At 39.3% G+C, this 22,858-nt stretch overlaps 1 protein-coding gene across 3 annotated transcripts in view; it reads right to left on the bottom strand.

The window, feature by feature from the left end:
- The window catches only part of alcama (activated leukocyte cell adhesion molecule a), a 106,063-nt gene that overhangs the window by 56,553 nt on the left and 26,652 nt on the right, over positions 1–22,858 (bottom strand). For all 3 annotated transcript variants that reach the window (XM_083567631.1, XM_083567630.1, XM_083567629.1), the window contains exons 2-4: positions 2,357–2,463; positions 1,864–2,083; positions 634–698 (exon numbers count right to left, since the gene is read on the bottom strand). In XM_083567631.1, the coding sequence (XP_083423757.1) occupies positions 634–698; positions 1,864–2,083; positions 2,357–2,463 (392 nt within the window). The remainder of the gene's footprint in view (positions 1–633; positions 699–1,863; positions 2,084–2,356; positions 2,464–22,858) is intronic.

Raw genomic sequence — 22,858 nt, 5'->3', positions numbered from 1 at the left:
CTGAGCTAAGTCTCAGCATCAGACAGGCAAAATGTTTTAACATGAAATGTCACAGGGTTGAGCTCTTGCCTTTTTTCAATACCTTTGTACACAAAGTAGCAGTGCTTTAAACATGACAGACCTCAGCAGGTGGCTAGAAAGAAAAGTCCTTGCTTGCCCTCTACCATCCACTCATAAAGAATGCCTACGTTCGTCTGAACTTCCAGCTTGCCAGAGCGCATTCGCTATAACAGCCTTCCACCTGAACCCAGCCCAGATAAAGTGTAGCCTGTATAGGCTCAGCTAATTCCCTTTTTTACTACCATTGTAAAAGTAATGTCATATTTTCTCTCTGTTGTTTGGCTCCTAAAGCTGCTGTTCTGTGCTGCTGCTATGGCTTTTTGCTTTTTCTGTGGGGGAACATCACTACATATAAGAGATGCTTGTATTAAGAGGCTCGATGTGTTATGTGTTTATGTGTGCGAGTTTGTTTACTAAATTTGCCCTGAGCTACCAGGCAGCAAGATACAATGCAGGTGTGTTTTGTGTTAAAACTGTTTAAAGGAAAAACAGAATGTGAAAAAAAAAACAATATATTCAAGTTCAGATTTAATGCAATTCAAATCCTAAAGGACACCTTTTTAAAGCACTCACCGGTGTAAGTTTGCCGTCGTCCAACCGACTCGCTTTGTTCCTGAATTCGGGGGCTGACGGTCTCTCTGTGGATTATTAAACACGGAACATTTACTGACAATCAGCATCGCAATGTGCACAATATGAGCGTGTTCGGTTGCCAAATATTATAGTGCAAAAGGGGATACCTTTCACCACATCTATCTACAATGGACATTTTATCATGGAAACCTAAGACCCATTAAGGTCACTTTGCAGCTATAAAATTACAAAACTGTTTATCTGCTGCTATGAACAATTTGTCAACTCCCGTAAACCCAACTATCAATGCAATTGGACCAGCACTGAAAACTTGTTATTTAGTAATGAATCATTCTCAGCACATCAGTTACACTGAGTGAAATTTGAGGGTTTTAGATCATAGTACTTTGCCTGTTTCGGCATGATTTTGGCCCCAATACAGGGGTTGTGATACGATATCATGCAAATACATTGCGATACTGTAATCGAGGTGATGTATTGAATAATTCTTATTTTAGAAATAGGATATAATTTTAGGAAAGCTGTCATTAAGGACAAATAAATGAACCAAAACACAGTGAGATCTGCATCTTAAAAATAACCCTTACCCATCTACCCATACCATGAACCCTGGCCCACACCTCAGTGGAATCAAGTGTATTGCAATACATGAACACAATTAGTATCATTGTACCTAATTTTTTGTAATAACTTTTTCAAACATATGCACATAGTCGTAAAAGACGCCTAATATGGGACTGATGATGATGATGATGATTGTTGTATTATATTAACAGTATTACCATTTGTATTAGGCTAGTAGTAGAAGGTAAAAATATAAAGGTAAAGGTAGAGACTGCAGTCAGGCAAGGCAAGACAGGGATGTCCTGCACTCTGGCAAGTGTAATCCGGTCTAACTTTAGGTTTGTGCATATAGCACTGTTCATTAAGCCACAAACGAAGCTTCGTCTGGTTTAAAAAATGTGTGGCAGCTCAGGACATCAAAAAAACTCAAAATAAAACTGTCATGATCTTGTATAACTCTTTTTTTAAATACCGATATTGCGTTTTTGAGAATCGATGCAGTATCGCCAAATGAAATATCGCGATACTCATCTGTATCGATATCTACTTACACCCCTAGTGTACTGTAAATATCCCATATTGCAATTTCTGAGAAAAAATGATTGCTTCTGGCAGTGGCAGGATTGTTGGAAAAGCTGTACTCACTGTGCACTTCAACCTCAACAGGGTATTCGTTGACATTAATGGAGGAGACCACCATGCAGGTGAAGAATCTCTGGTCATCCAGAATTGCACCTGTGATGATTAGGCTGGAGTCTGAATCGATGCTAGTACGGTCCTTATAGCTGTCTGTGGCTATGATCTTCGCCTTTTCCTTCTGTACCTGCTTCACCAAGATATCTCCTGCCGTGCCGTTCTCCTTTGACTAAGGACAATAAGACAAAAGCACTATTACTAATCTGTCATACACCTGAACTGACTCATCATATTCAGTCAGCAAAACCGAGAGAGTTAAAAAGCTACACTTTTTTTTTTTGTTGGGGTTTTTTCGTGTGTCACAGTAAAGCTAGCGAATCTGTGCAAACCACTTATTCATCTCTTCACACTTCAACGATGTGCCTGGTTTTCCTGACATGTGACAGCAGGACACCAGTGATCCAGAGTTGACAAAATCAGACAAGACGAGCGGCAGTCTTACATGTTTCCATTTCGTGAACATCAGATCTTCTGGTCTGTTGTCGCCATCGTTGCAAGGCACCTTGATGGTATCGCCGTACAACCCGATGACCTTCTTGGTGCCGCTTGCTGAAATGTGAACACAGACACAAAAAAGATGGTAATTGTTAAAAGCTATTTTATCTGCATTCAGTACAGAAAGGACTCAGTCAACATTAGAACAAGGACATCTCTTCCGCACTGTATCTAATTAGAAACCATTTACAGGGTGTTGAGTCGGTCGCTCTCCTCCTTGCTCCTCTACGATATCGTGATCAGAATGGCTCTAATGCCACCATCAAGTATGCCAATGCCACAGTCATAATAGGCCTAATCTTCAGCTATAATGAGACTTAAAGCCAGAAGTTTAGAGCGGTGTCAGGACAATCATTTGCCTCTCGATTTGGCTCTCAGCACGAGTCAAGAGCCGGTCACTGATTTCATGTACCAGGAAGCAAATTGTGATTCATTCACACATCAGATAGGATGCTGAGGTGAGGTTCAGCTGCTTCACAGAGCTGTAAGTCACCATCGGCAATGATCTCGAGTGGAAACGTTTCTCAGCAAATTTTAAAAATGTCCCATGCCTTATCAGACAATGAATCCAAAAGTCTTACATTAACACTAGAATCTTTCGCATAAAGTTGAATACAAGCTGCACCACATCCTCACATTATACATTATGCTCAAAACACACAGCACTTGAGAAGAGGAGAAAAAAAAACATTACAGAGAATCAGTACAACATCCCAAAGTACAGGACAATAAAAAAAAAAAATGTTGAGCCAGCAAAAAGCAGCATTGCATTCTGCACACATTCTTCTCTCTCGTCTCGTCTTTGGCAGAAACTGTTATTTCTATGAGAATATCGTATGAGGATATATGGAGAGTCATCAAGTTGCTCAACAAACAGTAGTTCACATCTACATGCTACACTGTTATTATAAACTCTAATCACTAAATTTACACCTCAATAACACTTACTTTTCACTTCAATGTGTTAAATTCTTTCACATTTTAGCTGCTGTTCTAAAAGACTATTGGCTAATTTACAGTTTTTTAAGCTTTATATTGAATTTTCTTTTATTAAGTTTGTAAGAAAATGACACATCTCTATGTACTGTGCTAAAGTCTTATGCTATAATTAGACTTGTTGTTTCAGCAATAGTATAATGACCAATATAATATATTTCTCTCTTTAGTAGAATACAACCAGAACATATTTTACAGCTACTATTGGCTAAAGTGGCAAGTATTTAGCGTGACTTTAAACAATAACAGGAAACTAGCTCTCATCAACCTAAATGGAATTAAACCCTAAGTAATATTATTGCTAACGCCTGCATTTGTCTTGATAAATCATGTCAAATGACTGCTGCAAAAAGGTCTATTGGAAAAGGTTTGTGCAACACGTTTGAGCATGACAAACACATGTTGTATGAGTTTTATTCATTAGAACTTGTTCATAAGACAATCACAACATTCTTTTAAAATGGCAAAGATCACAGAATTTGACAGACATAAAATCTAACTTTTGCATCAGAGGGCTCAAGCTGTGATATTCAAGCTGTTCTGAAGAAATATGAAGAATCAGGTGAGGTAAAGGACAAAAAATAACTGGAGGGCCAAGAAACTATTCATAATCTGTCGAGGAGTTTCTCAGAGTTTCTTCTTTAAGAGAGTGGAAGGACCTGCAAGAGTCCTGGCTCAACATCTGGCATCTTTATCGGGAAGTTGACCCATCGGGAATGTCTTTGTGGAAGTTTAGCAGCCAAGAATCCACTTTTTTTAGAAGGGGAACAGGCTGAAATGAGGGTGAAATGGAGTGACTAATCAATTTTCACATCCAGTCAACTACAATATGTGTGAAGAAGAGTTGGAGAGAGTTGAACAAATGACGGCACTCCATCAAGTTTTACTAAAGGGCCGTCATTTGTTCAACTCTCTCCAACTCTGATGCTGCATTTGATGCTGCATTTCAGCCTATGATGTTGGAGATTAAATGCAAATTGTTGGGATTAGGAATGCTAAAAAGGTTTTTAGTCCATGATTTCATTCCTTCTGGAAAGCTCCTGATTGGGAATGATTAAATTGTTAAGCATGCTAGTTATCCCAATCACAATGCTAATGAGGTGGAATCAGATTTGGAGGGAAAAACAGCTGATAAATCACTAACAGCCATGAACTGGCCTCCACAGGGTCCAGAGCTGAACATGATATAGCCAGTATGTGAGCTTCTGGACATATAAGAAATATAAGAAAACCAACAAAAGAACTATGGGAAATGCTGAGAGATGCCTGGTATATTATGACAGAAGATTACTCCAGAAAACATCCAGACGGGTCATCAGGCCTCCCTAAAGAGTGTATATATATATATATATATATATATATATATATATATATATATATATATATATATATATATATATATATATATATATATATATATTATTTTTAGGCTGTCATAATTAACGCGTTAATGCAAATTCAGTTTAACAGAACTAAAGTCGCAATTAATGCAGGGTGCATTTCTGCTTGACCATTTTTATTAAAAATATAAATAAATAAATAAAAAGATGCTAAATTAAATCCTTTAACGCAACACACATTTATTTATGACGACTTTTCTTTACTTATGTTATTCATTAGTCATGAGTTAACTCATAACGATCATGCGATTTAATAATTTAATCGAAAAAGCTTTAGTTTCTTCAGTTTACAATTTTCCAGCCTAGAAATTAACTCAAGCACCAGACACAGAGCTGCCAACACTACTAACAATAAAGCAGGTCCTAGCAAGCAGAGAAAGGAAGCAAAAAAAAAAGAAAGAATTTTACCACCAAAACCCTAATGAATAGAAAGGAATGGAGTGAATATTTCTTCAGATGTGCACTAAGCAATGGGTAAACAGGAAAGTAAAAATGAGCATTTCTTTCCCCATGAAAACCAAAGACACCACAATGTGCTCTCTCTCTGTTGGCTCACATGGCCGAATATCGCACATTCTTAAGATCATGGAAAAATAAAATCTTTGACAAGAGAAAGTAACTGCACCAGAAAATATGTCTTATGTCCCACATCCTTCCGCCTTCAGAAAACAGGCTTTTCTGTTGGCTAAATTGAATTTATATTTCACAAAAAATGAAAAAATGACAGCTAAATAGTAAATGCTGGCATTTCTGCTCAGCTCTGCCCCTTTTCCTGAAAAGACAACTTGTGTATCTTCAACAGAGGACATTGGTTCGTTTATGGAGTTGAGAGTGGCTTAAAAATGATAATTTTAAATAATAAACTGCTGCTTTCAAATGAGTCACAAAGACCCTGAATGTAATCAGAAGACTGTTTAGGAACTGTCCATCGGAGCCTCGTCAAAATCATTTAATTTCATTTGAGATGTATAAAAATTGGTAGCGGTGTCTAACAGAAACTCCTCGTTCTCCCTGAAAGCGCAATGTTCCGAGGTTGTCATGGTGATGCGGTACTCCGTTGAGCAGTGTGGTCATTTTCGGGAGATGAATAAAATTTTTTTGGAGGGTTATACATGCTTTGTGCCTTGGCCACTTCCGCTCTATGCTTCTCGGAATAAGCCGCACAGTGAACGCGACCAAAACGGGGTTCAGATTGTGTGGCCGTAGCAGAATACCTTAGCATGCACAAACACACAAACCACTCTTCTGAAGTGTTCTTCACAAAGACTGTCATCATGATGATGATTTTAATATTATTAGACCAAGGCTGCGTTCAAAACTGACAATCCTGAAAGAACAGGAAAAAATTAAACAACACAACACACAAATGATGCTCTCCCTCAGAGGTCACGATAGATTAGATCGATTCATACCTAAAAGAACCTTGATAGAATTATTAAATCGAGTGGGGCATTGAATTAGAGTGCACGCTCGCCTTTTTCCTGACACGGTCAACCTGCCGATTTGTGTGCAGTTAAATTATGAATTGAAGGAGCATGAGGCCTGTTCAGACAGACGCTTCGCTGAGATAAAATTAAAGCGTGGGAATAAAGCATAAGTTTTAATAATATAGTCGACTAGCAGAATGGAGGACGAGGCAGACATGAAGACAGGTGCAGACGGCGCTGTGTACACTCCGGGTCCACCTGTGTCTACAGAACAGTGTTTGAACAACAGACCACCTCTACAGGTATCTGTAATCTCCCTCGTGCCAGCTCTTTTCTAAAATATAGTGTTAGCTTGAGTGTGTGTGTGCAGACATTACGAAGACTTGGACACATTATGAACGCGAGCTCTCCGAGGAAGTATTAGATGAAGGCACCTTTGTTTTTCCATTTCAGGGCCCGAACGCAAACACGCTCCTCCGGTGCTGATGTTTGGAGAGTGTGTCGGGGCGTGAAGAGCAAAATGCGCCACTCATCACTCCCTTTGTCGTCTGCCCAGAACTGCAGCAGGCAAAGTTGCCATGGGCTAATGGGATGCAGCCTGTATTTTGGACACAAATGTCCAAAACACAGCCAATGTTTGTTCTACTGATCTGCGTGCTAAGTGACGGCTTTTGGCTGTTAAACCGTAAATCTATTTTGAAAATAGTTAGAATTTTAAGCTTGCTAATGGCGAGCAGCACACACCAGAGTCTGATATCTGAAAAGCTAGGAGTTCAATTATGCTTCGAGTTAACACATAAAATATATTATGTCCAATTAGATTAGCTCAGGAAGCAACTTAACGGTGTATATTTTTTCATCTTGTCAATTATGCTGCTTCAGCAATTTGCTACTGCTCATTTTTTATGTACAGTAGTACCTCTTTTAAGTCAATTATATGCTTATTATTGTTCTGTATCATAAATGAATATGTAATAAATGTAGCTGAACATCCAATCAAATTGCCATATGTACATATCAGGTCCTAAGACCTTTTGCTAAAATATTTGAACAAAAACATTAAACTGTTTTTAATCTTACTTTCAACATAAAAAAAATAATAAATTCACACAAAAGGCACATAAAAATTACATCATTAGAAGGGTATGGATACAGTTAGCCTTAATGGAAGTGTGCATTTAAACACTACTGAGATGAAAGACTCCTTAACTGTGAAGAGTGAAAGAGTGTGTGTGGGGACTGTTCACACACCCACGGCGTGACTGATTGCAATCTCCTTTCAATTTAGGAGCCGGGTGCTGACCTTTTTAAAAACGTTTTCTCACGAGCACCTCGGTTCTGTCGCCGGGTGGGTGTGTGTGTGTTAGTTTGTGGGAATGTGTGTGGGTAGGCGTGTGTTTGCTCACACAGTGTAGGAGAAAGACTGGCTTATCACTCTTGCGACACACCTGAGCACACAGGGCACAATGACCTGACGGGGAATGCTTTTCCGTTCTCAGGTTCATTCCTTCACAGCTGAAAGATTAAACCTTAACACCCTGGACCATCACCGATTCCTCTCAACCAAACACTGATAACCAAAAAAAAAAAAGTTTAACTTCACAGATTAAAAATGGTCTTTATTTTAGAAGCTAGATTGTGAGTAGACTAATGAATCCTGCAGACTGTGATGCTCAATGTAGTGTTTGTTATTTCTTCAATAAAGAAAAGGCAGAAAGAGCTCAGACTTGGCAGTCCTGCAGCGTTTTTATATGGAGCAGTGGGAGAGCTTTAGGCAGCGCTATTCGCTCTCTCACAATACGCCTCCAATAACGCTAATGTTCTCCCATTAGCGCTGTCCCTGGGTCGCGTTGCACTTACAAAACTCTGAAATATGTACAGCCTACAGACTGCACACCAAAAATCGACAAAAAGGAAAAACTAGGAGGGCTAAATTATGATTGCATTCGAGTTGATGCACCGTGTGTCGGCTTACAGCTACAAGATTCATTAAGAAACGCTGGCAGACTTGAATTTCGGTGAACGTCTTTCTTTCTAAAGGGAATGTCTGGTGTCATGGAGGAAGAACGATGCTACTCTTTAAATGAAGTTACGAGAGCAACAACACAGAACAAATGAGACTGCTGGTATGGAGAGAAAATAGGAACACTATAGGCCTAATACATTCCGAAAAACAGTGCAGCAAGATGCTACAAGAAAAAAAAATTATATATCTGAGAGAAAGCGAGAGGTGTTAGCACTTGGGAAATCAACGCTGCTCCCAAGCCTGTGACTTGTCAAGCGGAGGCTGGCATGGCTGTTGTCAAATCCTGAATTAATAGCTGAAGATAAAATAGAGGCTTGATGGAGTCATAGCCTGATGAACCTGCGATTTTTATTTTTATTTTTTTTTTATTTCAATCACCACCAGAGCACTACTTTATGCTATCTGTAGTTAGAATCAGCAAGATTATTTTTTATCCATTCATCCATGGCATGTTTTTGGTAGTCGGGAGGAAACCTGAAAACAAAAACTGGTCTAGGGAGAGCATACCAAGAAAATAGGTAGGTAATATATTTTGAAATAAACTACACGCTGAAAAGATTAGTATCTTTTATATTGAAGAACCCTGAACTTCCACGAAGCTCACTGCTCATCCTTTGTCTCAAAAAGTGCGCTGTATTTAATTTTTGTGAACATGATTTTCTTGCAGTTTTACCACTACTTGGTATCAGTTTTATGTGAAAAGATAAGCGCACTTTGTATTAAAAGAGTACTATTGTTCATTTAAGTACTTATGTTTTTGTAAGGCGAAACCTCAGCACATCTGTAGAGGCAGCTATTTTTTGTAGAGGCAGCAGGATCTAATCTGTGTAAGACCTACAGAAAGGACTTTAAAGGAAGTTTAATGTGTATGTGTATGTATGTGTGTGTGTCTGTGTGTGTGTGTGTGTGTGTGTGTGTGTGTGTGTGTGTGTGTGTGTTGGGGGGGGGGGGGGTGGCTGCATGGGGCGAGGTATGTGCTTTGCTGCTGGTTTGGGAGCTTTAAAGGGATCTTAATAAGTTACAGCCTAAATCGATTAGAGAGAATAAAACACAGCCGGACAGAAGGCTGGATAGAATTATCGAAGCTCTCACTGAAGGTGGCAGAAAGCTGGAATCTGATTAGGTAAGCATGTACTTGAATATGTTCTCCCCCATGCAGAGATGCAAAGAATGTTCCAGCTTTTTCCCATTTCATCACAGGCATGTGTGCCAAGGTCTTGTATGGGGGTATGATGTGAAGTGTAGGGCGCAGTGTATGTATGTATGTTTATGTATGTGTCTGTCCCTGATACTGGCTTCGCTTCAAAAATTAAGCAGGGAGCAGAACAAACAAAGCACATAAATAAAGTACTGCAGGAAAAATAGATAAAGAAAGATGTGCACAGACACAACACACAGACACACAAACCCACAAAAAAACCCTTGCTGGGTTAAATCAGATTGAGATTCAGATTAAGAGAGCATTTACTGCACTTTAAACTCTTTTTGAACATCAGTAATACCAGACATTATGACCTTTTTTTTAATTTTTTTTTATCATAGCTCCCAAGCGTTTTAACACTCACACTCTGATAATACTATAGAACCTAATAAAATAAATAACGGAAGTCAATATATATATATATATATATATATATATATATATATATATATATATATATATATATATATGTGTGTGTGTGTGTGTGTGTGTGTGTGTGTGTGTGTGTGTGTGTGTGTGTGTGTGTGTGTTCTATGAGTTTTAGCATGTGTCTGTAAATGAGCAGATGGTAAGTAGAAGTCAACATTTTCATGCCCATGAAAAACATTCATGGCTGTAAAAAAAAAAAAATAAATAAAATAAAAAAAAATAAAAAAAAAGAGAAAAGTAAGAAAGAAAAAAAAGTGTAAATTCACCATCACTGTACCTGGATTTTATTGGGAGTTTTATTAACTCTGTATTCAGGATGCAGAGTTTATTTGGATTTTGCATTATATGTATTGTTAGGCATATTTGATCTAACAAGCAGTAGCAAAAACACCAAAGAACTAATCATTTACCATTAAATTATGTAGTTTATGTGTAAAAAGCTCTCTCTCTCTCTCCCTCTCTCTCTCTCTCTCTCTCTCTCTCTCTCTCTCTCTCTCTCTCTCTCTCTCTCTCTCTCACACACACACACACACACACACACACACACACACACACACACACACACACACACACAAAATAACAAGCCTGGAATGTTAACATCTACAGAAAAACATTGCATGCATGAAAGCTAGCCATAGCTAAATAAATAAAAGAATGAGCCTTATGTAAATCCGTGTTATGTTTTTACAAACTGTGGCAATGTAAACAATACAAAACTGTCAGAAACATTGACTTTCCATCAGCTTTGTTAACAAATCAGTAACGTGTAAATCATGCTAAATATTAGCTAAGAAAGCTAACAAGCTACAGCAGTTAACAGGCCTAATAAATGAATAATCAGAGAAATATATGAGGAGGCTTTGAGATAGTAAGATACAATACAGCTCACTGTTTAAAAGGTTGAAAATGTGAGAAGAGTTGGCGCTAGGCCACTGGGAAAATAGACACCAAGCATGGAAGCTAGCTAATGAACAAACCTAATTAAGCTAGCTAACACAGTGAGAGTCTTTTTTACAGATAATAATGATAGTGACAGTGGAAACAAGACAACACTGCCAGGAATGTGAATATTTGTAAAATTGTAAGGACAGATTCACTAGGATTAAAATGGCATTGCAGCTACACCATTAGCGCATGAGCACAAACACAATTTCCATTAGATCGTATGTAATGAGAGACACTGAGTCACAATGTGTTCACAGAATTTGGTGCTTTTTTCAACAGAATATTAACATAAACACAACAAACACAAGCTCATTTAAATAAAAAGCACAGTCGTGTCCAGTGCTGAGAAATAATGGGGAGGTTGGGTTGAGTATAGTGGCTATTTCTGAGAATTGTATGGTTGTATTGCATATTGCTTTCGGTTTATTTGATATGGGTATTTAGATTGGAGTGGCTGGATGTAGGAGAGGATTTGTGATATGGTCATTGGCCAGATGTCAAGCAAAAATGGTGCTAGAGGGTTAATGATATGAAAGCAGACAGGATATTTATGGTACTCAGCATCGAATCTGTAGACATCCTAGCAGCTTAAAGGCTTGTGGGAAGCTTTATGACAATGGATAAAGGTTAAATTGGTAATAGCTTGAAGCCTGGAGTGTACAAAGAAATATAATTGGTTAAATTAGTCTTTTTCGATGGCTCATAGAGGCATGATCATCATAATTTCGTTTCGCTCTAGTCTGAGCATTCCAATTTAAAACGTTGACGCATTCCGCTATTAAAATCGACTTTGAAGGTTGCAAAAACCACAAGTTGTCAAGTGAACATAATCAGCATCAGCCTGATCCGCAGAATCCTGTGTGAGCAAAACCACATTACAGTACCGAAAGAAAAGAAGAAAAGAGGGGGCTGGAAATTTGCTAGTGTGTGTCAGCAGCAGTAATGAACACACAGTTATTGTTCATCCCTCATCAACTCTAATACCAAAATGCCCTCCTCATCTTCTAGCATATTGAGTCTAGTGGAGCATCAGGAATCAAAGCTATAAGCCACACACTGAGCGAGTTCTGGCCGCACACTGTGCGAGTTCTGCTTCATAACGGCACACATCCCTGTTCATTTTACACGTATCAGTCAGCCCTGTGGAACAGCACACTGCAGGAAAGGAACAAGGATCCTTGGGTATAAAAAGCCACTATCATGACCAGCATATGAATCGTGAGGGGTTTGTATGTGGGCATGGTGTTCGGGTAAAAAGCAGTGTAACAACTTAGCTTTGTGATTTGATCCTTTCGACTCAACCTAATCCTTTATTTTCGTTCTTGAATTTTTAAGCAGGATCTTGGCAGGCGGGACCTGTCCTCTGAGAGGCAAGGTTAAGAGTTCCAGGCGCTCTGAACAAAATCACTTTGCTCTCTCTCCAGAGGGAGATGTATCCAGTATTGACTCTTTCAGAGGAGCAGTCGTACCATCTGTGGCATTCAGCACTCCCTCTTAAATAGGATACTCGACAAACTCTCAACAGAGGTACTCAGGTCATCTGTATTGAGCCCAGGCAAGTTAATGGATTCTGTCACTGGTTAAAATGCCAAAACAATCACTGCATGTGCATCAGTATCAAAGATCAGCATATTTTATGCCTCCATCTGTCTGGACAGTAAGTGGTAGTTTGTAAAGCTTAATTAAGGCTTGTAACCGGAAGCTGCCTCGTGCCTCGGCTGGCTTCAACAACACATTTGTCCTACCACTAACCTTCCTTGTATGGCTGGCCACTTATTTTAGCCAGTATGAAATACAAAACTGCAACAAAAAACTCATTGCCACCAGTTACTGGATCGTTTAATGGGAACGGCTGTTGGAGCTGTCTGTGCACTTGAACTCATAATCATCTCCGTGATGACGGGCAAGTGCAATCTCCGGGCAAAGCAAGCGTGCTGTAAAAGGAGGCTTTGTTCAACCCCACCTCAATCTTTCACTTGCCTCATTTATCTCTCCCTCTCCTGTACTTTATGTGCGAGTCAAAATAAATGATGACAGAATTTGACATGTTTTGAATGAGAAGAACTAAACCTAATCCTACAAACATCCCCAGAGCAATGGAACATTAAAAACGAACAGAAATAGATATTACAACATTGCTGCCAGGACACCAATGAGCTGATCAATAAATGGGAATGACATACTCTCTTCCTGATGCTGTTTAACTTTCCAAGCTCTGAGAGAATTTATGACATTTACTCTTTCTCCCTTTCTGGCTGAAAAGAAAATGAGCAAATATTTGTGCAATATAACTGGACTTGGTATGACAGCAGACATTGTTTGATTTAGCTCCAATAAATGCATGAGTCTGTGAGTGCTGAAATGACTGCCATTTCGACACGTCCTCTTTTTCGGGGTTTTTTATTTCCTGAACACGTGAATCCTATTTCTGGAGCCCAATCAAGCACAACACAAGTTCACGTTCAACACAGTCCAAGCTATAAGCCTATCTAGGGTATGTGTACCTCTGTTTCATTAATATATAGCCATCCTGAATTCAGTGCCACCATTCTTCTTTCTGACAGGCAATAAATAATAATAATAGCTGCCACCCAAAGTCAGGGCTGCAGTCTAGCTAGGTGGCTTCTTGAAAACACTCTTTTACATTGATACATCCTTGGTGATAAATCATGCAAAATAAAAGAAAGAAAAAAAAAAAACCTCTTTAATTCAGTCAGCTGCAATAACAATTAACTACTACTATAGATACTGTGACACTAAACAATTTATAGTTATATTGAAGTTTTTGATATAAAACGTGCCTTTGCTTTTTGGTGAATAATCTAAATACTCGAAAGCCACTAAAGTTACAAACTTAAAAAGCTTTTCTTCACTTTGTGGCTGTGTATGAAAGGCCATTTGGAGAGCACGTGAAACATCCTTTGACGATTCAGCTGTCAATAAATTCAGCCTAACGCATGATTCAGATATAGCTTTTCAATGCTAATGTGGTCCCTAAGTCACTTTGGTCCGCTTCACAAGAAAGTGCTAAAGTGTAGCTAAATAGCAAAGGGATTCTCAATGATTTATAACTGGACCGAAGTGCTTTTCCAACACTTCGCAGAGCTTCTGGTGGTCCGAAGGAAAAACAGTAAAAAAGAAAAAATGCTTGTTTAAGCTAGTCTGACGTTTAATTATGGGTGAAGGTGTGTGATTAGAAGTGTGCAGATCAACAGAAAACGCATTTTGGCTGGTAAAACAAGACATCATTTTTAAAATGCAAATAAACAGGATCGATACTATACATCTACACCTTAGCACTAATAAAAAGTAGCAGGTAATAGACATAACACACACGGATGGAGCAAAAAAGCACGAACAAACCCATACACACACACACACACACACACACACACACACACACACACACACACACACACACACACACACACCTTGCAGGAACATAAGCAGTGTCAGAGTTAGTTAAGGTCATTCCTTTGTTACCGAGGTCTTCATTAAACCTCAGGAAAGAGAGGAAAATTCACATCTTTTTTTTGCGTGACCCCCTCGAGCACAGCTCAGTCGGAGCATGCAGGCTAATTGACCTGTCTATGCAGCACGCTGGAGGACCTGCAGTGCTGAAATAATTGACTTGATGAAATGAGGAGTAGCCGCTCTCAGAGGATGGCCAGGCCGTCCACATCGCCTCTGGCTGCCAGGTCTCAATCTCAACCGCTGTCAATATTTCTTACTTTTCCCCTATTTTTCCTTCCTTCATTTCCATTCCTCTTTCCATTTCCCTCACTGGTCCAACCTGCTAAACAATTCATAACGATGGCCTGCAAAATGAATTAGCTCTTACTGTAGATTCAGATTTCCCAACTAGTTGTTTTGTTGATTTTCCTAAACTGTATCCTGAGAAAGTTGAATCTGAAGTAACAAATGCCAAGGTCAGGTAACTAAGCAAACTGTGGAAAAATTCATGCTCACACCACATCACATTAGTTTTTTCCAGGAACTAGACCTAACTGTTTAGTCAATAATTCTGCCAGTCCTACTGTGCGGTTCTATGCTACATGAGTTAGTACACATGCACACACCAGCAGTAATGTGGGAAAGGTGATAAGCATTGTAACAACACGTTTCTTTACTATGTAGGTTTTAAATCGGATGGAGGTTCAGTCGTTCTCTGCATTCCAGTCACAGACGATCCGACATTAAAAAGCAAGCCACGACGGGCACTGAATCGTGATATGTTGACAGAGAGAAAATGAGAGAGAGAGGGAGAGAAATAGTGAGAGATTCTCTCCATCTGTTAGGAGACTAAAAGGAGCATTAGCTGCCACAGACAGCAGCAGGCCCAGGCTCTGTGGCAATGCAACATGGGAACAGAATGGCACAGACCAATTGTTATTGCCCTAACCATATTTAAAACTGCTCTGCTGTTCTAACTTTGCCAGAAGCATGCTCCCAAAGCTCCTTTTGATGCAAATCTGCATTTTCCCATGCAACCAACTCAAAACGAATGAAATACATTTCAAGAGGAACCGAAATATTTGCCCCAGCTAAAAAAAACAACAACACAAAAACATTAAAACACTTAAAAAAACGCTTCAATTCCTGTGTGATTCAGAATGATTTCCAAAGTTCCACAGCAGAGTTCACAGATAGTCCAGTTTCGTCTAGATTACCATTATATTTTCTCTTATTCATTTTCCAGAAATGTTCATTGAAAAACGACTTATAACAGAAGTTAGATTACAACTCAATCAGCTGAGGGTTAAAAGTTCTTCCTCAATGGCAGAACAGTGGGATTTAATCATCTGCTATATATATATATATATATATATATATATATATATATATATATATATATATATATATATATATATATATATATATATATATATATATATAAAAGCCTTAACCCAGCCTTGACTCATCATTTCCTGAATGAACCGTGATTCTTAAATATCTGCGTGTTTCTGTTCTGCAAATATGTTGCTCAATAGACATATTAAAATGACAGAAGTCTATTGGGTCACCATTAAACTACAGCTTATTACCACAAGGTCACCAGTAAGCATTACAAGCGCCCTATAATACACATTTTAATCACATTAGAGAACCATAAAATGTGTTCCGACTCCATCCCAGGTCATCTGTTAAACCATGAGACTCTGTTTAGCGAATAATAAAACAGGACGGGGCATCAAACTGCAACACACTGCAGCGATTTGCCTACAATTGCAATTTTAAATACACAAATAAACTGTAAAAAAAAAGTTACATTTAATGTAGTGGACACATTCATATTAAAAAGTCCTGTGTACTGAGGATGGGAATACATATGATGAGAAATATGGATTAAATGTTTGCTTAAGAAGAAGGTTTAGACCCAATATTTCTTGATAAAACAACACATTTTTTATTAGTTTATTATTACATACATTACACATTTTGGGCGTAGTTTTTTTTTAAACATCTGTTATACAAGTACCTTACTTTAGGAATGACAGCGTATTGGATTTGTGCATTAATATAAACCTGTTATTTGAATTAAAGCCAGCATTGAAGTGAGAAACAACAGATCTGCTGTTACCCCTCAACACCTTCTGACCAATCAGAATTGAGAACAACAGTGCATTGTATCAACTGTTGCTATATATATATATAAAAAACTTTCTTTTCGGCTTCTCCCGTTAGGGGTCGCCACAGCGGATCCTCCGCACGTTTGATTTGGCACATGTTTTACGCTGGATGCCCTTCCTAACGCAACCCTCCCCAATTTATCCGGGCTTGGGACCAGCACTAAGAGTGGCTGGGGATGGTTCCCTGACCGGGAATCGAACCCGGGTCGCAGCGGTGAGAGCGCTGCATCTTAACCACTAGACCACCAGGGGACCTGTTGCTGTATATATATAAAATTAAATAAACCCAATAAATAAAAAAGCTAATAGAAGCCTGTAATATCTTCCTTTTATTTTTTATTTTTTGCAGCAAAGTGGAGGGCAGTCAACATTTATGTGCACGGATGATCTTCAGAGTAAAGCCTAAACAGTGTGTAATTTCCAATCTCATTGGAATATATTTGGCTGCAGTAAACAGATCCACTTCCATGCTAAGACAAGGCTAATACTATACAAACAGTCTCCAGTCACTCTAATTGGCACTGCCGCTAAAGAGATGGACTGAGTCCCTGCTAAAGTCCCCACATGAGACCTATTATGCAAGTTGAGTGCGTCTAAGAGCGTCTAAGAGCAGGTAATAGTTGCCTCACATCTTCCTGTCTCTCTACCCACTTGTCATCTTTTCTCCTCCCTGTCGAAGGGGTTGCGCATTTCAGATTTGCGCCATACGGCCGAGTATAGTGAGAGATTTCTCTTGGACGTAGAGCTCTGGACATGAGCTGAGGTATGGCCCTGCATTACAAACTGAAAGTCTCTCTCAAGGGGACTATTCATTCCCCCCCGTCTGGGTGAGCCAAATTCATTCCTTTTCCCCTCGGCCAGACAAAGTCTTCAATTTGCACTTACTGTTCCTTTTCCACTAAAGTCAAGCACCTCTAAGATCAAGGACAATGTGGAAATATTCTCCCCCAACTGACCCAATGTGGAAATGTTGTACAGGCCTATAGGGAATACAAAATAATCATGGCAAAATGAGCATGGCACCTTGAGCAAGAGTTATGTGCTGTATTCTAAAGAGACTCATCCAGCTGTGAATGGACAACAAATGTTACACTCATGAATGATGCTCAGAGCGCTAGCTGGCATCCCATGTCTTTCTGCTCTTCTTTCCCTGTGCTACTGACCTATGTTATTTGGGCTTCACTCTCTCTCGGGCTGGAGTCTTAGTTATCCGTTAACATCCAAAAGAAATGCTTAGTCATTATGAAAGAAACTATTTGTTGTCAAGCCCTCATTGCTAAGCTACAAGAAAACCCAATTAGCTGGCAAACAGCATGACTCAAAATGATTTTAATAAGTGGGGTATATCTGCCAGGAAAACCCCACCCCCTTAACCCCCCATTTTTTGGTGTTTAATATTAGAATTGCAGGTGTACAGTAGCTCATTTGCATCTCTCAAGCTTTTTCCTAAAAAGATCCACACATTTTCGAATAAATCCATATTCCTAATACCCGGTCTGCTGATGGACGCAAAGCCAAACTAAGGGATAGAACAGGAACATAAAAGCATCATGTCACACATTTTCTCTGTCTATGGGTCAATCCCATTTTACAAAAAGAAGGACTTCCACTTTGCCCGAGGTTAATATTCTGCGGATAACAGCCAGGAGAGCACTGTGATCCGAGAAAAAAAATTCAAAAGCCAGAACAGTGCTCTCAACATGAAACAAAATGGCCATTATGCTGCATCTTTTCCTTTTATCAGTCTTCCCTACTCTGCCAAATATGACCGTCAGGGACATACAGGAAGCGAAGAAGAAATGAGGAAACCCAAAGAAAGCGGTGAGAGAGACGAAGAGAAAAAGGCAAAAAGCAAATGCACAACAAAGCAGGGGAAAACTATAGTCCCTATAAAATTCCTCTCTATACGTCAGTCATGTTGGTCAGGTAAGTGCACTTTGCAATCATGGTCCCATAATGCCCTACATTATGAATGCTGAGTGCTGCCTTGATGGGGGCCTGTCTAAGAAAAAAAGCGGGCTTTCTGGAAGACTCCATAGTCATCCAACCAGGAAATGCTTTGCCAAAGTCTTTCCTATAGTGTTTGCCCTTTGTCCTTAAGCTCTTATGAAGCAATTACTAAACCTAATGCCTGAACATTAAACAACAACAGAATTAAAAATGGACTCGCCGTCGGAAAAACGCTTCTGCCGTGCGCCACGCTGATCTAATAACGTCCGCCACAGCCTTCATTTCCTGCATCTGCTCTGCCTATTTGAGAGATTAGATCTCATCTGTAATCTGATATTGGACATTAAAACAGAACAGCACACCAGCATTTCCCGCTGATTTCCCATCAAGAACATCTAAAGCTGTCAATGCCTGGGCAGCAAACGACTGATCCAAGGTTGTTTGGCTCGTTATAGGGAAAGAAATACTGAACTCTTGGGGTTAAGCCTCTGTGTGTATACTAATGAAGCAAAAAATTGACGAAAAATGTGAAATATAAGATGTCTGTACTTGTTCAAAAACCTAGATGCTGTCATTCTACTGTACATTTCGTAATTGCAGGTCCAGAAAATTATAGCTAGAAAATCCCGCAGGTTCAAAGCACAACAAACACCGCTTTCATGCAAGGTTTTGATTTGATTCCATGCGTTTTTTTGATTCCATTGCTTATGTTTTATCTCCACCCATGTCCAATCACTGGTCTGTTGGTGGTCTAAGGCCATGCCTTGATTAGTTTGGCATCATATACCTGCATGTTCTTCTATCTGAATTTAATTATTAACCTGCCTTCCTGGGCAATGGTTTCCAGTATTATTTTCCTGTATCCGTGTTTATTCGTGTTTATACCCGGCTGATGTGTTTTGACCCTCACCACAGTCTCTGCCAATGATAATTGGATTTGCCCTTTTAAACAACATGCAGCGTTTATGCACTTGCGTCATGCCTCTCACTCACGGATGATATACAACGATAATAAGGAGCTCCATTTGAAAGCAGGGGACATTTGGGGGAAGAGAAAAAAAAAAAAAACCAGTTCAGGTTCATTGCAAACAAGGGAACAATAAAAACAAAAAGGCCGCTACCATAGGTTTCTGTGGTGCTTTATAGCAACTACTATTCTACTATACACCTGTTTATTACATACTACCTAATGAATGTTGTGTGTTTTTATTTTTAACTGCTATGTTAACAGGTGCATATGCTAGAAGAAATAGAAATATATTAGCAATCCATGGTTAGCGTAGGTCTGGAATTTCGGAATACAAATAGTTGCACGCTTTTGCTGTTGCACACGTTGCTGTGGATACATCCGGACAGCATGGCTCAGTCAGAGATAACTAAGGGATTATATCCTTTTTTGGAGGAGAAATGGTTGTGTAGCACTCAGAGGCAGAGGTATGAGCGAAGGCAGAATGCTAAAACCAGTGTTGTTCACTGGGGCCTGAACTTTTATCAGCCAATAAGTGCATTCCCCTATCTTTCTTTTTCTCTCTCTCTTTCGCACACACACACACACACACACACACACACACACACACACACACACACACACACACACACACATCAATTACCCTGAAACACACATAAAACTTCCACAATGCACACCTACACTCATACACTTTTTTATATATGGGTAGACTAATAGTGTTCTCTGCTGCCAAATGGTTTTAAAAATTGTTTTACAATTTGAATTACTGTAAAAATTGACTATTCAAATGAGCCTAAATTGCCTCTAATTATTAAGCCACAGACAATAACGACCAGAGCTACACTATTCACTGTAACGCGGGGTTTTTACATGGAACATGGAACATCGTGGGATTTTGCAGTATATAAATAGTATTGTTGAGTTATATGAACTATTTTTGCAGTAAAATAAGCATTTTCTAGCTTAAAAAATGAAGCTTTCACAAGAGCTGTAATGCTTTACTGGGGTATGCAGTACATTCATTTCATCGTCATCACCTTCATCATCATTAGTACTGCACACTTAATTCATTATCGTCATCATTCAAGTTGTACCTTCACTGGTGAGTACCCATATAGAATGTTTTATGTAAAGATTTCATAGAAGAGTGTTTAAGAGCAGAAGAAAGGTTTATAAGAGTGTCAGGACGGTTTATACAGCCTTCTTATATACAGGCATTCTATATACTTTACTGTATACAAATTAGCTTGCCAGGGATTACTATATATATATATATATATATATATATATATATATATATATATATATATATATATATATATATATATACACACACACACACACACTATATGCACTATATGGCCATGGAACCTCATTAAATGGTCAGCCATACAGAAAAAGAGACTCCAACCAGAGCAGGTTACTTGAATGTAATATGTTGTTGTGTTTCTGGAATTAGAAAATTGCTCCATAATTAAAATGCAGAAATAAAGTGTCCTGCAAATGACCTCCATTTGTTCTGACCTGTTTTTATTTGAGGGCCAATGATGCACTTTAGTTTTTGCTTTGCTTTTTTTTTTGGGTGACCTGCATTAGTTGAGCACAATTAAACCATCTTTAATATAATAATAGAATATTCCACAAAGAGAGTACATTTTGTTTTGCTAGTGCTCACACATTAAGACAAGCACGTTCACACACACACACACACACACACACACACACACACACACACACACACACACACACACACACACACACACATTCTCGCTGCACCTGTATGGTACAGACAACAACTTTACACTCTACTTCTAACCAACACAATGAAAATGACAGATTTCTTCCAGTGCACCTGCATTGCCTGTATGCTTTTATTCTTTTTTGCACACACATGCGAATGTGTGTGTGAGAGAGAATCGTACAGTATGTGTCAGTATGCTCATGCTTGGTTTAAAGTTCCAAGGTCTCGCCACTGGCTATTTGTCCGTTCTCCTCTGTTTTCTCCCACACTCTGGAATAGACACATTCCCTCAGTGACACATGTACTGTAAAGATTTTCCCATGAGAAATGAAGCAGGCACAGACATGTGCACACACACCAAAATCAAAATGCAAAGTTCAGTCTTGTAGCTGCTTATTAACATCAGCCACACTGTGCTTCTGAAGTGACTTAAATATCCAATAAATATTTAAAGTGCTGCTCTTCCAAAAGAACTCTATTTACCATCGTATTGTGGGATTTTCCATTTGAAGGAACTGAGTGAAGAGAAAAGCCTTGAATTTTCCAAAGACTACACTAAAACACACATTTATGCACAAACTCTGTTAACCTCTCTCTCTCTCTCACACACACACACACACACACACACACACACACACACACACACACACACACACACACACACACACACACACACACACACACACCTGCTCTTTGGCCACAACTGGATGTGGGAGGAGTTGATGTGAGAGTTTATTGCACAAACAAGTTGAGGTGTAGGATTTTAACAGTTCTCATTAGCCCATTGGCACCTGCCATTTTCGGAATGTGTGCATGTTTTTTCCTCACTGCTCCAACAATGAGATATGCACTATTACATCGTTCGTTCCCATTTCTCCAGCGGCTACAAAGCCAGCAAACAGAGAGCCAAAAGTTTTAAGCTCAAGTTTTAAGCACGGCTGCGGTCCTGATTGTGTCTGGCAAAAAACCCAAACAACTCATACTTCCCCATGAAATCACACATTTCCAAAGTACTAATGCAAAGTTACACATTCATACACACACACACACACACACACACACACACACACACACACACACACACACACACACACACACACACACACACACACACACACACCCCAAGCAATTTACCCAAAACAAACACAGACACACCAGGGAATTCAGCAAACAGCACTTCAAATCCCTCGATGAGCCGAACTGAACTTTTTTTTTTCGTGCACATTTCAAGGAACATTTAGCAGTTAAGCATGCGAGGTGGATGCCTTTCGAGAATGTGCAAGCTTTACAAAGAGCCACCTGGCAACTTGAGCTTGACTCCAATCCACCCATGAAACAAAAAAGTGCAAAAATGCAAATGAAAAGATGTAATCTCATTCCGAAACGCAGAAAAAGCACTCTCGGAGGCCTAGGGCCAATTAAGCCTGCGCATTCTGCAGGGCTAGACAGATGGTCGTGTTCCTGCCCAAAATCCACCTGGCTACCTCTTCCTCCGAGAACGCCACTGCCGCACAGCTTTAATTACAGCCTAGTACAAATCCCCTACGCAAACACTGAATGCCAGCTGGGAGTCAAACGGAACGTCAAAGTCAGGCTTAGGAAAAATTATACCTGGAAGAGGTAGAAATTTCAAGTCCAATAAAGACCTAATGCATTAGTAATGCATTTGCCGGCCCAGACCGTAAGCCTAGGTCAATTGTTGAAGCTGCTGTTCTAATTGAGGCCAGGCGATGTGTG

This window comes from Silurus aristotelis (assembly GCF_946808225.1).
Source record: "Silurus aristotelis genome assembly, chromosome: 18".
NCBI lineage: Eukaryota > Metazoa > Chordata > Actinopteri > Siluriformes > Siluridae > Silurus > Silurus aristotelis.
The sequence above is the reverse complement of the archived record's forward strand: the minus strand, read 5'-3'. Positions and strand labels throughout refer to the sequence as shown.